Raw genomic sequence first — 12,293 nt, 5'->3', positions numbered from 1 at the left:
TCCAATTTGACTCATTACTGGCAGCACATTTTTGAGCCATAGCATCCTTTTCTCTGGAATTGCCTCTCTAAACCATTATTCTTCATTGTATCACATTCCACCCTTCACATCTTTTAATGCCATTCAAAAACCATAGAACACTACTGCATGGAAACAGGCCCTTCAGCCCATCTAGTCTGTACCAAACTATTATTCTGCCCAATCTCAATGACCTGAACCCGGACCACTGCCCTCCTAAGGCCTCCCATCCATATACCTATTGAAATTTTTGTTAAATGTCAAAATGGAGCCCTCATTTACCACTTCAGCTGGCAGTTCATTCCACACTCATCACTTTCTGTATGGTTCCCCTATCGATCCCCCAAACATCTCACCTTTCATCCTTAACCCATGTTCTCTAGTTCTTGTCTTATCTCAATGGAAAAAGTCTGCTTGCATTTACTCTATCTATATCCCCATAAAACCTATTTTCTTTTCAATTCCTGCCTTTTCTGGCTTGGTTTGATTTTCGCACTTCTATTTGTAATGTACTTTGAAAAAGTTTTCGTATTCTCAATGCTGCATTAATGATGAGACTTAAAAAAGGCTTTTGTTTAATGTCTCAACCAAAAAAAACCTACCTTAATAATGAGAGCTTCTTTAGCGGCACTTATCTCCTTCCTTTGAGTGCGGAGTTCCAACTCAAGGCGTAAAACAGTTTCCTGGCTTCTTTTTAGCTCCTGCTTCAATTGTATGACTTGTTCATTTGATACATGGGTAGTGGAGTTCTCCTCAGTAGATGCTAAAAATTGTGGTCCTCTTTCTTTAAGCATGGTGATCTACAACAAAAATGAAAAAGCACTTTTAAAGATCTGTGTCTGGGTATCAGAATATGTCCCATCTCTCCACAAGTAAGGTGCAAGTCGACATCAAATAGATGTGGACTCTAGCGATTCTCAAAAGATCACAACTAATGCATTTACAAATCTCTTCAGCTACCTTTTCCAGAACCCTGGGGTGTAGTCAATCCAATCCAATCCAAGTGACCTCACCACGCACCCTCTCTTTAATAATTACTACTCTCACTTCTGCCCTGACAGCCTCAAATTTTTGAAATATCAATGGTGTCTTACAAAGTAAATGATGCAAAATACATAATCAACTCAACTGCCATTTCTTTCTTCCCCATTACCACTTTTCCAGCGGTCTGATTTTCACTCTTGCCTCTCTTTTACTCTTTATGTATTGTTGGAATCTAGGGGTTAAAACAGTATGAAATAAATGATTAATTAATAAGTGTATATTTACTGCATGGTTCAGGGAAAAAGAAATGTGATTAAGTGGCAATCACAGTATGGAGCAAAGTTGGCTGAGCAAAATTGTCTGCTCCAAAATACAGGGAGAGGAAATGCATAAAACGATTTAGGAGGAATGCTCAAACTGAAGGAGGTGGTGAGTAGCACAGGAGACACAGGCCAGACCAGAACAAAGAATGGCCTGCAAGAAACAAAGGGAATGGAAAACCAGTCTAGGAGGAAGATTAAGGCATGAGGAGGTGTTAAAGAGAACAGCAGAAATTGGCCAGACAAGAACAGAATGGTGATTAGAAATATCTGGGGATGAATTAATTTCTGATCAACACAACAGGATAGTCTGGCCTGGAGGATTAAGATGGGAGTGCTACACCCCAGATATCTGCAAAACAGGAGATGACTTGTGATAACCCTTATGCAAAAAGATCTAGCAAAAGAAGACAACTTTTGTTCTGTATGATAATGAAATCTAGCAAAGGAAGCCAACTTTTGTTCTGTATGATAAGGTTGACCTATATAAACTGAACCAACTGGACAATAGGGGTCAGTCTTGGGGAGTAGCTCACTGTGCAGGTGACCTATGAACTAATGAGTGACCCAGAGCTCTGTTAAGTTTTATTCTTGTGCTGTGTAATAAATTGACTGTTGAACCGAATACCTTCTCCTATCACTTCATTCAAAGAACGCGCTGGACTCAGACTACACATAGACTAAATTAAGAGTAAGGTAAAGCCAGAGTCCGACAATTTGGTGACCCCGACGTGATGAAGATGGAGAAGTGACGGAAGAAAAAGATACGAAACACCGGTCGATTGTGGTGTGGTGATAACAACAAGTGACCATCCTACAAAGGGAGGTAAGCAGACGCCTGTTTTAACGAAGTTCTGCTATTGGCAAAGATAAATTGTGTGTTGTCACTACTCTGCAAAAGCCCTCGTTAAAGCCAAAGAATTAAACAAAAGGGGGTTGGAGTCCCCCTAGTAGAACGGGGTTGGAGTCCCCCTAGTAGAACGGGGTTGGAGTCCCCTGTAGTAGAAGGGGGTTGGAGTCCTCCTAGTAGAACAGGGTTGGAGTCCCCTGTAGTAGAAGGGGGTTGGAGTCCTCCTAGTAGAACAGGGTTGGAGTCCCCTGTAGTAGAAGGGGGTTGGAGTCCTCCTAGTAGAACAGGGTTGGAGTCCCCTGTAGTAAAAGGGGGTTGGAGTCCTCCTAGCAGAACGGGGTTGGAGTCCCCCTAGTAGAACGGGGTTGGAGTCCCCTGTAGTAGAAGGGGGTTGGAGTCCTCCTAGTAGAACAGGGTTGGAGTCCCCTGTAGTAGAAGGGGGTTGGAGTCCTCCTAGTAGAACAGGGTTGGAGTCCCCTGTAGTAAAAGGGGGTTGGAGTCCTCCTAGCAGAACGGGGTTGGAGTCCCCTCGTAGCGATCTCGAGAGATAGCTTTAGACACTTGGCCAATTAGAATAAGGTGTATGGTGATGGTTATTTGCTTCTATAGTGTGTAATAAGTATTTGATTAAGGATCGTGTGCCACAGTAGTGTATAAGTATCTGTATAAGGTGCATTGTGATGGTTATTTGTTTTCATAGTGTGTAATAAGTATTTGATTAAGGATCGTGTGCCATAGTAGTGTATAAGTATCTGTATAAGGTGCATTGTGATGGTTATTTGTTTTCATAGTGTGTAATAAGTATTTGATTAAGGATCGTGTGCCATAGTAGTGTATAAGTATCTGTATAAGGTGCATTGTGATGGTTATTTGTTTTCATAGTGTGTAATAAGTATTTGATTAAGGATCGTGTGCCATAGTAGTGTATAAGTATCTGTATAAGGTGTATTGTTTTATAGTCATTTGCTTCTACAGTGGATAAGTATCTGTTTAGGAATCGTCTAGTAAATCATAATAGTTTATAATAAGTATTTGTTTAAGGATCGTATACCATAGTAGTGTATAAGTATCTGTATAGGTGTATTGTTTTATAGTTATTTGCTTCTATAGTGGATAAGTATCTGTTTAAGAATCGTCTAGTGTATCATAATAGTTTATAATAAGTATTTGTTTAAGGATCGTGTGTAGTGAGCTGCTGGTGTTCATAATAACGTGGGAAGGGACGAAGTAAATTGCAGGGTGACAAAATCCTACCAGGGGAGAGACCCAGTGAAGTACGAAGTCTAAAGGGTTAAAGATCAGAACGGAGATGGAAGGAGTAAATAGGGTTGTAGGGCAAGAGCTCAGGGGAGATAGAGGGGTTCCCCCATCTGTAAACCGACAGTGGGAGAAAACAAGGAATCAATTACTGGGAGGATTACCGAAGGGAGAGGAGGTACAGGCTATGGCACGGTACGAACAGATATGGAGAGAGCTGCAGAATCAGGGGAAGGTACCACGAGGGTTTAAAAAAATCCGGCTGGTACTGTACTTAGGAGAAGAAGAGAGGGAAGCAGCCAAGGAGGTACAGGAACATGAGGCAAAAGGACAAGGATCTATATGGAATAGAAGAAGGTTTAAACAACAGAGAGAAGTGAAGGAACAGAGAAGGGCAGATTTACACATTATGACATTGGCTTGCATGGCTGTGGAAGCGAACCTTCAACATGATATTAAACAGGGATCCCATAACACTAAGGAGAATATGGGGGAGGTGAAGCCGTCAGCCCCGTTATATCCAGAGTTACCGGAGACATTGCCACCACCTTATCCTATTCCCCAAATGCCAGCGATGCAGATAAGTGAGGGAATAGTGAATGTCACTGAGTTAACAGGTCCAGAACTACATGAGGCGAAGGAGAGACTGAAGAGAGTTGCACAGGAGAGAGTGGAGGAAACAAAAGAGTGGGTGCACGAAGTACAGAACGATAGATGTGCAGTAAGGAAAAATAGTAGGGGCTTGGGAAGTACAGATGAGAGAGAGCTGGGACAAGAGGAGAATAGGAAGGGAAATGACCCAGCGAGTGTCAGATGGGAACGGGAGAGAGAGCAGAACGAGGATACTGATCTAGCTAGTGTGAGTGTTGAGAATGAAGAGGAGGAACAGCCAGTCACGATCAGGGGAAGCATGATCACACATAGAAGACAGAGTCAGGATTACCCTCGTTCCCCTTTGGGATATGCGTTGCGGGACAGGGAGGAAGTACGGCTTCCAGAAAGGTATAGACAGATGCCGCTAATTTATAAGGGTCTGCAAATTGGGGAGAGGTATCAACCCTTCTCATTCACCGACATGAATTGTATTTTGGATAAAATGCCACCTCCGACTGAGGGAGGTGGAGCGTGGATGGGAAAGTTCTGCCAATATACGATGGGACATAAGATAGCCATAGGGGATTGGAGAGCATTATTGGGTAAACAGCTTGGGCTGTGGGAGATACAGCAGGTAGAAATGATCGCAGGAATCACTAGGTGCCTCGATGCCGAGCCATTTGCCAACCATGCTATGGCAGTAGGAGGGGCAATGAGAGATAAGTTCCCCGTTCCCCCCGGTGTCATGCAGTCCCTGACCTTTTCCATAAAGGAGGATGAGGAGATCTCGACTTTTTTGAGTCAGTGTAGGGAGAGTTGGACTGATAAAGCAGGAGTACACCCAGCCACAGATCCCTTGCAGACTACACTCTTTAGGGCTGCAGTAACGAGTGGACTGCCAGCTGTAGTTAGGGAGGCATTAGATAATAACCCTGATATTCCTGGCTGCTCGAGTGAGCAATGGGAAAAACATTTGACCCATCACATGAAACGTTACAGGGCTAAGCAAAAGGAGGACAAACATACTATGGAGTCGGCACAAGTGCAACTCCTTAAGCTTCAATTGGAAGAGGCTAGAAAAAAGGCAAACGAGGCAAAAAAGATTTCCTCAAAGGGTGCGAACCAGATGATTCAGCAGCCAACGCAACCACCACAAGGGAATAATATGAGTTGGCACCCGGCCCCATATTGGGCACCGGGTCCCACCTATGTGGCCAGAATGGGAGGTCCAATGGGGGGATTCCGAGTAAGAGGGAGAGGTCGGGGTGCTCCACGAATGCAACCAGCCGTATGTTTTGTATGCGGTCAGCCAGGACACTGGAAGAGAGACTGCCCCCTGGCTTGGGATCCTCGGGACACTGGGGGAAGGGGATATGGACCACCACAAAATGAGCATTGGGTCCAGCCCCAGAGATCGTCAGTGCCACCCCCGGTACATCAGGCACCCCATGCGGCTTTAGCTCCAAAGAGACAATTCCCTTTGCTGACAGAGGAGGAGCAATATTGCCCACAGTGACGGAGCCCGAGCACCCACGAGCAGGCTAGGTTGGCAGACCCTTTCCTGCAGATTAAAGTTATGGACATGGAAGTATCCTTTTTAGTGGATACGGGAGCCAGATTTTCAACACTCACTGGCACTGAATTTCAAGATAAAACATCATCCTCTAGCGTCCAGCTGATAGGGTTCTCGGGTACACCAGAAAATCTGCCATTTTCTACACCACTAGTCACTTCTGTGGCGGGACAGACTTTTACACATCAATACATTTTGTCAGCCAGGTGCCCTACCAATCTCTTGGGCAGAGACCTGTTGGTCAAGTGCGGAGCATCGATCCTTTGTGGACCCAGCGGAATAGAGGTCACCTTTCCAAATGGATATTCTATGAACTGTTCATTAACTACACTGCATTCCAGTTCTCAGATGTTGTTGGCGGCAGCTGGAGGATCCGTGTCTGAGGGACAATGGGCTGACATTTACTGGGGGTTGTTGCAACCAGAGGACCCTCAGAAGGGAGGGCTGCTAAAACTTTATAATCAATGGAAGCCGTGGATCCAGACGTTACACCCGTATACCCCTCCCTCGGACCCTCCCCATATGACCCTCTTTTACGATAGGGATGGGGATGAAATGTATCAGCATGCCTTTTATGAAGAGGTAGAGGGCATGCTATGGGAAATTAATTCGGACTACATAGTGGTAGGAAAGGAGGGAGTGGCCGCTATGGTGGCACTGACATCTGAACAGCTGGAATGGTATGAGATGGCAGGTGAGGGCATTCCTCATGTCACCCTTGCAATTGGCACTACTCATCAGGCAAAAGATTTGGGACCGATGTGTCGGAACTTGAGGTCCCTAAGGGACTGGTCTGACACCCAAATACCGACAGTGCAGTTCTCCTCATCTGGTCAGGCATACAAAATTTTGTCTCCAACATATGATCAAGTCCTCCTTGAGCATAGACAGATTGAACGCTTTCATGGTAGAGAGAAGATGGATCACCCCGACTCAGCCCCTATGCTAGATTCTCTCCCTGAGAACCTGTGGTCAGTGGGACCAGCAGATGTGGGTTTTTGTCAGCAGGTTGATCCCATAACCTTCGAACTGTCAGATTACACCCCTATTTGGCAGATGCAGTATCCCCACAAACCTGAAGCTGAGGAAGGTTTGGCAGAGACCATGGATGGCCTTATGTATTCAGGGGTGTTGGAACATTCGTGTTCTAGTTGGAATACACCCATTTTACCTGTTCCTAAACAAGACACGGGCAAATATCGGATGGCCCATGACTTAAGGCACATCAATGGTATTGTGAGAACACCCACAGTTCCAGTACCAAACCCATATACTGCCATGACTGCTTTAACCCCCAACCACAAGTGGTTCTCTTGCATAGATTTAGCGAATGCTTTCTTTTGCTTGCCGCTGGCAGAACCATTAAGAGATGTGTTTTCGTTCACGTATAGAGGTAGAAAGTTGCGGGATACTAGGCTTCCGCAGGGCTTTATTTTATCTCCAGGGATTTTCAATCAGGTGTTGAAAGAACAGCTGGGGAGGCTAGCACTGCCAGGTGGGGTAGTTCTGATCCAGTATGTAGATGACATCCTATTAGCAGCACCTCATCATACTTCCTGTTTGGAGGCCACCTGTCTCCTGCTAGTGCAGCTGTTCAAGGCAGGCTTTAAAGTTTCTCGCTCAAAGCTGCAATGCTGCAGGCAGGTGGTCACCTTTTTAGGGAGAATGGTCTCAGCGAAAGGCACAGGGATTTCCCCTGCACATCGAACAGCGATACTACATCATACAAAACCAAAGACAGTTAAAGAGATGCTTTCGTTTTTGGGTTTGTCAGGTTATAGTAGGCAGTTTATCCCATCGTATGGTGAGTTGACACATCCACTGCGAACTTTGGTGAATGAGCAGGGGATGAGGAATCTGGGAGCTACACTTGATTGGACTGCACAGGCTGAGATGAGTTTTATTCTATTGAAGCAAGCTCTTACAACAGCTACAGATTTGGCGATTCCAAATTATAAACTGCCTTTCTTTTTGGATGTTTCTGAAAAAGCACACACAATTGATGGTGTTCTTTTTCAGAAAAAAGGGGGTGGAAGATGTGTGCTCATGTATGTGAGTATCACACTAGACCCGAAAGAAGACAGACACCCACCATGTACGAGACATGCAGCGGGAGTAGCAAAGATTCTACAAAAGGTGGCACACATAGTAATGGGACATGGCCTGACGGTATTAACAACACATAGTATTGCAGCATTTGTGAGCTCGACAGCATTTACAATGACTTCGCTAAGGCAGACGAGACTAGAAAAGATCCTGAATGCTCCAAATGTTACGTTTACCCATGAAGGCATTAACATGGCAGACAATATGGGAGAGGGAGAACCACACTGTTGTGAGAAGAGTTGTGAGAAGGATATTAAAATATGACCTGACTTACAGGCTACACCCTTAAGAGAACCAGATGAAACCTTGTTTACAGATGGGTGTTATTACAGACACCCCACAGATGGATTGAAAGCTGCCTATGCGGTGGTACGAAAAACTACAGGAGGATTTGAAGAAATCATTACAGGGACAGTGAGAGGAAAGGAGTCAGCACAACTCGCAGAACTACAGGGAATGATAGCAGCATTAGAATGGGCAGAAGGGAAGGAGGTCAATATATATAGATTCAGCATATGTGGTAGGAACATTACAGGTTGAACTTAGTCAATGGATTAGAAGTGGGTTTTTAACAGCAGCAATGACCCCAATTAAACACGAGAAGGATGTTAGGAAACTGGCTGAGGCCCTCCTGAAACCAAGGGCATTAGCAGTTCTTAAATGTAAAGGACATGATAGAACAGATACGATGGTGGCTCGGGGAAATCAGGAAGCGGACATGGCCGCTAGAAGGGCAGCAGGATACGGCCCTCAGTTTATTATGATACAGGCAGACAGAACAGCACATGACTTATTACCACGGTGTAGGGTAGAAGTAATAATACAGGAACAAGCAAAGGCATCACCTCAGGAAAGGATGGTATGGGAGGAAAGGGGGGCAACCAAGGATCAAGGACTATGGAGATCGATAGACGGGAGGCCAGTTTTACCATCTGGACTCATGAAACCCCTCCTCGAGGAGGCGCATGGGCTAACACACTGTGGAAAGAAGCAGATGATAAGGTACTTGATACATTGGTGGCACCCCTTCCTGCCGGCGATGGTGGAGAACCATATTAGAGAGTGTGATGTATGTATAGCTTTCAATGTAAAGGCGACTGTAAAGCCACATGAAGGTCAGTTCCCGCTACCTAAGTTACCAGGGCAGGAAATCGTACTTGATTATACGGACATGATTGAGAGGGTAAGTGGCTATCGATACCTCTTAGTAGCAGTAGATGTGTTCACAGGGTGGCCGGAGGCAATCCCTGCCAAAAGAGAAGATGCAAGGATGGTATGTAAATTCCTGATCAACCAGTATATTCCGAGACAAGGATTTCCTAGAAAAATCAGGTCTGATAATGGAAGTCATTTTAAGAATAATGATCTACAGGAGGTAGAAGCAATGTTGGGATTGAAACATGCCTTTGGAACGGTGTACCATCCACAATCCCAAGGGAAAGTGGAGAGGATGAACCAAACAATAAAAGGTAAGATCAGGAAAGTACAGGCACGGACCAAAGTAAATTGGGTGGATGCGTTGCCCCTGGCATTAATGTCAATAAGGAGTTCGGTAAGTTCTGTGACAGGATTTACTCCATATGAACTACAAACAGGGCACCAGGACCGGGAGCCGGAATTCAGACTACGAAGAATGAGGTAAGCTCAATGGGATGCAAGCTTTATTATGAAAAACTAACGGCTCTGGTGTCAGATTTTTCACAACAGGTCACAAGTCCCAACAGAGAAGGGGAAACACCGATACCTTCAGTCGCGGTGTGGGTTCTGCTAAAGGTCATCAAAAGAAAGTGGTCGGAGCCCAGGTGGACAGGACCCTACAGAGTGGTGGAGAGGATGTCCCACGCGGTTCGACTACAAGGAAAAGGCGAGACGTGGTATCATTGGAGTCAGTGTGCAGCAACGGACCCACCGACACGGACACTGGAACAGATTCGAACGGAGGTGACTGAGAACCTGTGAAGCAACCACGGACTAAGAACACTTAACGTCCCTTTTTAAAGAGACTATTGGACTACAGTGACTGTGTATCAGTGGTTGACGGCATAATCAATTTATTGGCATCAAAACAATGAAAGGAGCTGGGATGAATACTATGTGGGGACTATGGGTACTGGTATTCCGAGCCCTTGAAGGGGCTGGAGTAGAAAACCACTGTACAAAGTGTGTGCACTCGGCCTGGGGATCGCACAACGAAAAAGAACAGTACTTTGCTGAGTGGACTAACTTTCCTGAACACTGTGTGGGGACTCACACGGGATGTAAGTGTGTGCATAATGGACAAGTGTATGATGTTAAATTCAATAAGGGCTCTTTACAGTTCACGTCAAATCGAGACCGCTGTCCCCAAGGAGTAACATGGTTTTGTGCCCCGGAGGGAGACCAAGATAAGGAGAAAGGGGGCTCAATTCCCATTCAGAGGATACAGTAGGACCCCATGTGGCAAAAGAGAAAACAACCATACGTATGGGACAGAGATAAGGGGGATATCTATGCCAACGCTAAACGCCAGGCTGCCACTCACAGAGTAGGGGACAACAGATGGGTAGACCTTTGCCAAACTACGGCAGAACTCTTGGGGGTTAAAAACTGTTGGGTATGTGGGGGACCCACAAGAGATGGATCATGGCCATGGAGCAGGGAGCCCCTGGAAGTATGGGAGTTGATGAGTTTTCACGGATCGGCAGATGAAACGCGCCCCCGCCAGACATGGCATCTAGCTAATCACCCATTAGGAGAGGAATGTATCAGGAAGGAGCAAGGCAAGCATTATAAAGGAGATTCGAGGTGCACAAGGGTTAAGATCTTGGGGAAGTTCCCTCGATGGCATCCTCAGCGACCCCGGTGGTTCCTGTCCCCACAGAAGGTAACACATTGTAGACCTATAACAGATAACTCCCGTGGGAAAGGGGTATGGAATTGCACGGGCGTTAATCCATATGAAGGGGTTCCCTCACTCAGACAATTTTGGGCTCATCCCTATCCACACGAATTTGCCCCAGAGGGTTTATATTGGATTTGTGGGAATACGGCTTACACTTTTTTGGAGCCAGACTGGAGGGGAACGTGCTGTATAGGTATCATTCAACCACAATTTGTGCTGTTACCACAGAACGACTCCCATCAGTTAGCAGCGCGTGTATATCAGGGGCTCCGCCAGAAGAGGGATTTAAAGATCGGTGAGTGGGGAGAGGACTGGCCTCCAGAGCGCATTATTTCTTATTATGGACCTGCTACTTGGGCACAGGATGGGTCCTGGGAATATCGAACCCCAATTTACATGTTAAACCGTCTGATTCGTTTACAAGCTATTTTGGAAATTATCACCAATGACACCGCCGCAGCCCTTGATCTGTTGGCAGAAGAGCAGCAACAGATTAGGGCCACGGTGTTTCAGAACCACTTAGCTTTAGACTACTTGTTAGCCACTGAAGGGGGTGTGTGTGGGAAATTGAATCTCACTAATTGTTGTTTAAAAATCGATGACAATGGGCAAGCAGTAAGAGATTTCATCTGGCATTCGCAAATTAGCTCATGTCCCGGTTCAGAACTGGCGACCCTGGGGCAGCTCATGGCTGGGAAACTTGTTCTCTGGAGCCTGGGGATGGATACAGACTGCAGTGCTAGTTGCTGGAGTTGTGGTGTTGGCGTTGGTCCTGATCCCGTGCATCCTTCCCTGCCTCCAGTGCCTGATTCAACGAGTGTGGTCACAGAGAGACATCCCCAGACCCCAAGGCATGTATTTGTCACTACTGCCCTCCCAAGAGTATAGTGACTACAAGAGGTCAGAGATGCCGGCCCTTGCAATAACTCCTGAGGTCTCGGTCTAATAAGGTAACAGGTGGTTGGTCTCATTTTCATGAGACCAAAAGGGGGACTGTTGGAATCTAGGGGTTAAAACAGTATGAAATAAATGATTAATTAATAAGTGTATATTTACTGCATGGTTCAGGGAAAAAGAAATGTGATTAAGTGGCAATCACAGTATGGAGCAAAGTTGGCTGAGCAAAATTGTCTGCTCCAAAATACAGGGAGAGGAAATGCATAAAACGATTTAGGAGGAATGCTCAAACTGAAGGAGGTGGTGAGTAGCACAGGAGACACAGGCCAGACCAGAACAAAGAATGGCCTGCAAGAAACAAAGGGAATGGAAAACCAGTCTAGGAGGAAGATTAAGGCATGAGGAGGTGTTAAAGAGAACAGCAGAAATTGGCCAGACAAGAACAGAATGGTGATTAGAAATATCTGGGGATGAATTAATTTCTGATCAACACAACAGGATAGTCTGGCCTGGAGGATTAAGATGGGAGTGCTACACCCCAGATATCTGCAAAACAGGAGATGACTTGTGATAACCCTTATGCAAAAAGATCTATCAAAGGAAGACAACTTTTGTTCTGTATGATAATGAAATCTAGCAAAGGAAGCCAACTTTTGTTCTGTATGATAAGGTTGACCTATATAAACTGAACCAACTGGACAATAGGGGTCAGTCTTGGGGAGTAGCTCACTGTGCAGGTGACCTATGAACTAATGAGTGACCCAGAGCTCTGTTAAGTTTTATTCTTGTGCTGTGTAATAAATTGACTGTTGA

At 45.5% G+C, this 12,293-nt stretch overlaps 2 protein-coding genes across 5 annotated transcripts in view; one reads left to right on the top strand and one right to left on the bottom strand.

Moving 5' to 3' along the window:
- ccdc18 (coiled-coil domain containing 18) overlaps positions 1-12,293 on the bottom strand; it is a 156,777-nt gene that overhangs the window by 13,678 nt on the left and 130,806 nt on the right. For all 4 annotated transcript variants that reach the window (XR_011357961.1, XR_011357960.1, XM_069939270.1 and 1 more), the window contains exon 25: positions 621-818. Coding sequence is in view for 2 of the 4 variants with exons in the window: in XM_069939270.1 (XP_069795371.1) it covers positions 621-818 (198 nt within the window). In the remaining 2 variants the exon portion in view is untranslated. The remainder of the gene's footprint in view (positions 1-620; positions 819-12,293) is intronic.
- LOC138764026 (endogenous retrovirus group 3 member 1 Env polyprotein-like) lies at positions 1,722-12,289 on the top strand. The gene is made up of 2 exons (XM_069939271.1): positions 1,722-2,148; positions 9,396-12,289. Exon 2 carries the CDS (start codon positions 10,137-10,139, stop codon positions 11,469-11,471), a length of 1,335 nt encoding a protein of 444 aa, XP_069795372.1. The 5' UTR covers positions 1,722-2,148; positions 9,396-10,136; the 3' UTR covers positions 11,472-12,289.

The sequence above is a fragment of the Narcine bancroftii genome, chromosome 5, assembly GCF_036971445.1.
Source record: "Narcine bancroftii isolate sNarBan1 chromosome 5, sNarBan1.hap1, whole genome shotgun sequence".
Lineage (NCBI taxonomy): Eukaryota > Metazoa > Chordata > Chondrichthyes > Torpediniformes > Narcinidae > Narcine > Narcine bancroftii.
Note: the sequence above shows the minus strand (reverse complement) of the source record. Positions and strands in the feature narration are given on the sequence as shown.

Coding starts and splice junctions, on each gene's coding strand:
- LOC138764026 (XM_069939271.1), top strand. CDS start 10,137: ATGTGGCAAAAGAGAAAACAACCATACGTATGGGACAGAGATAAGGGG.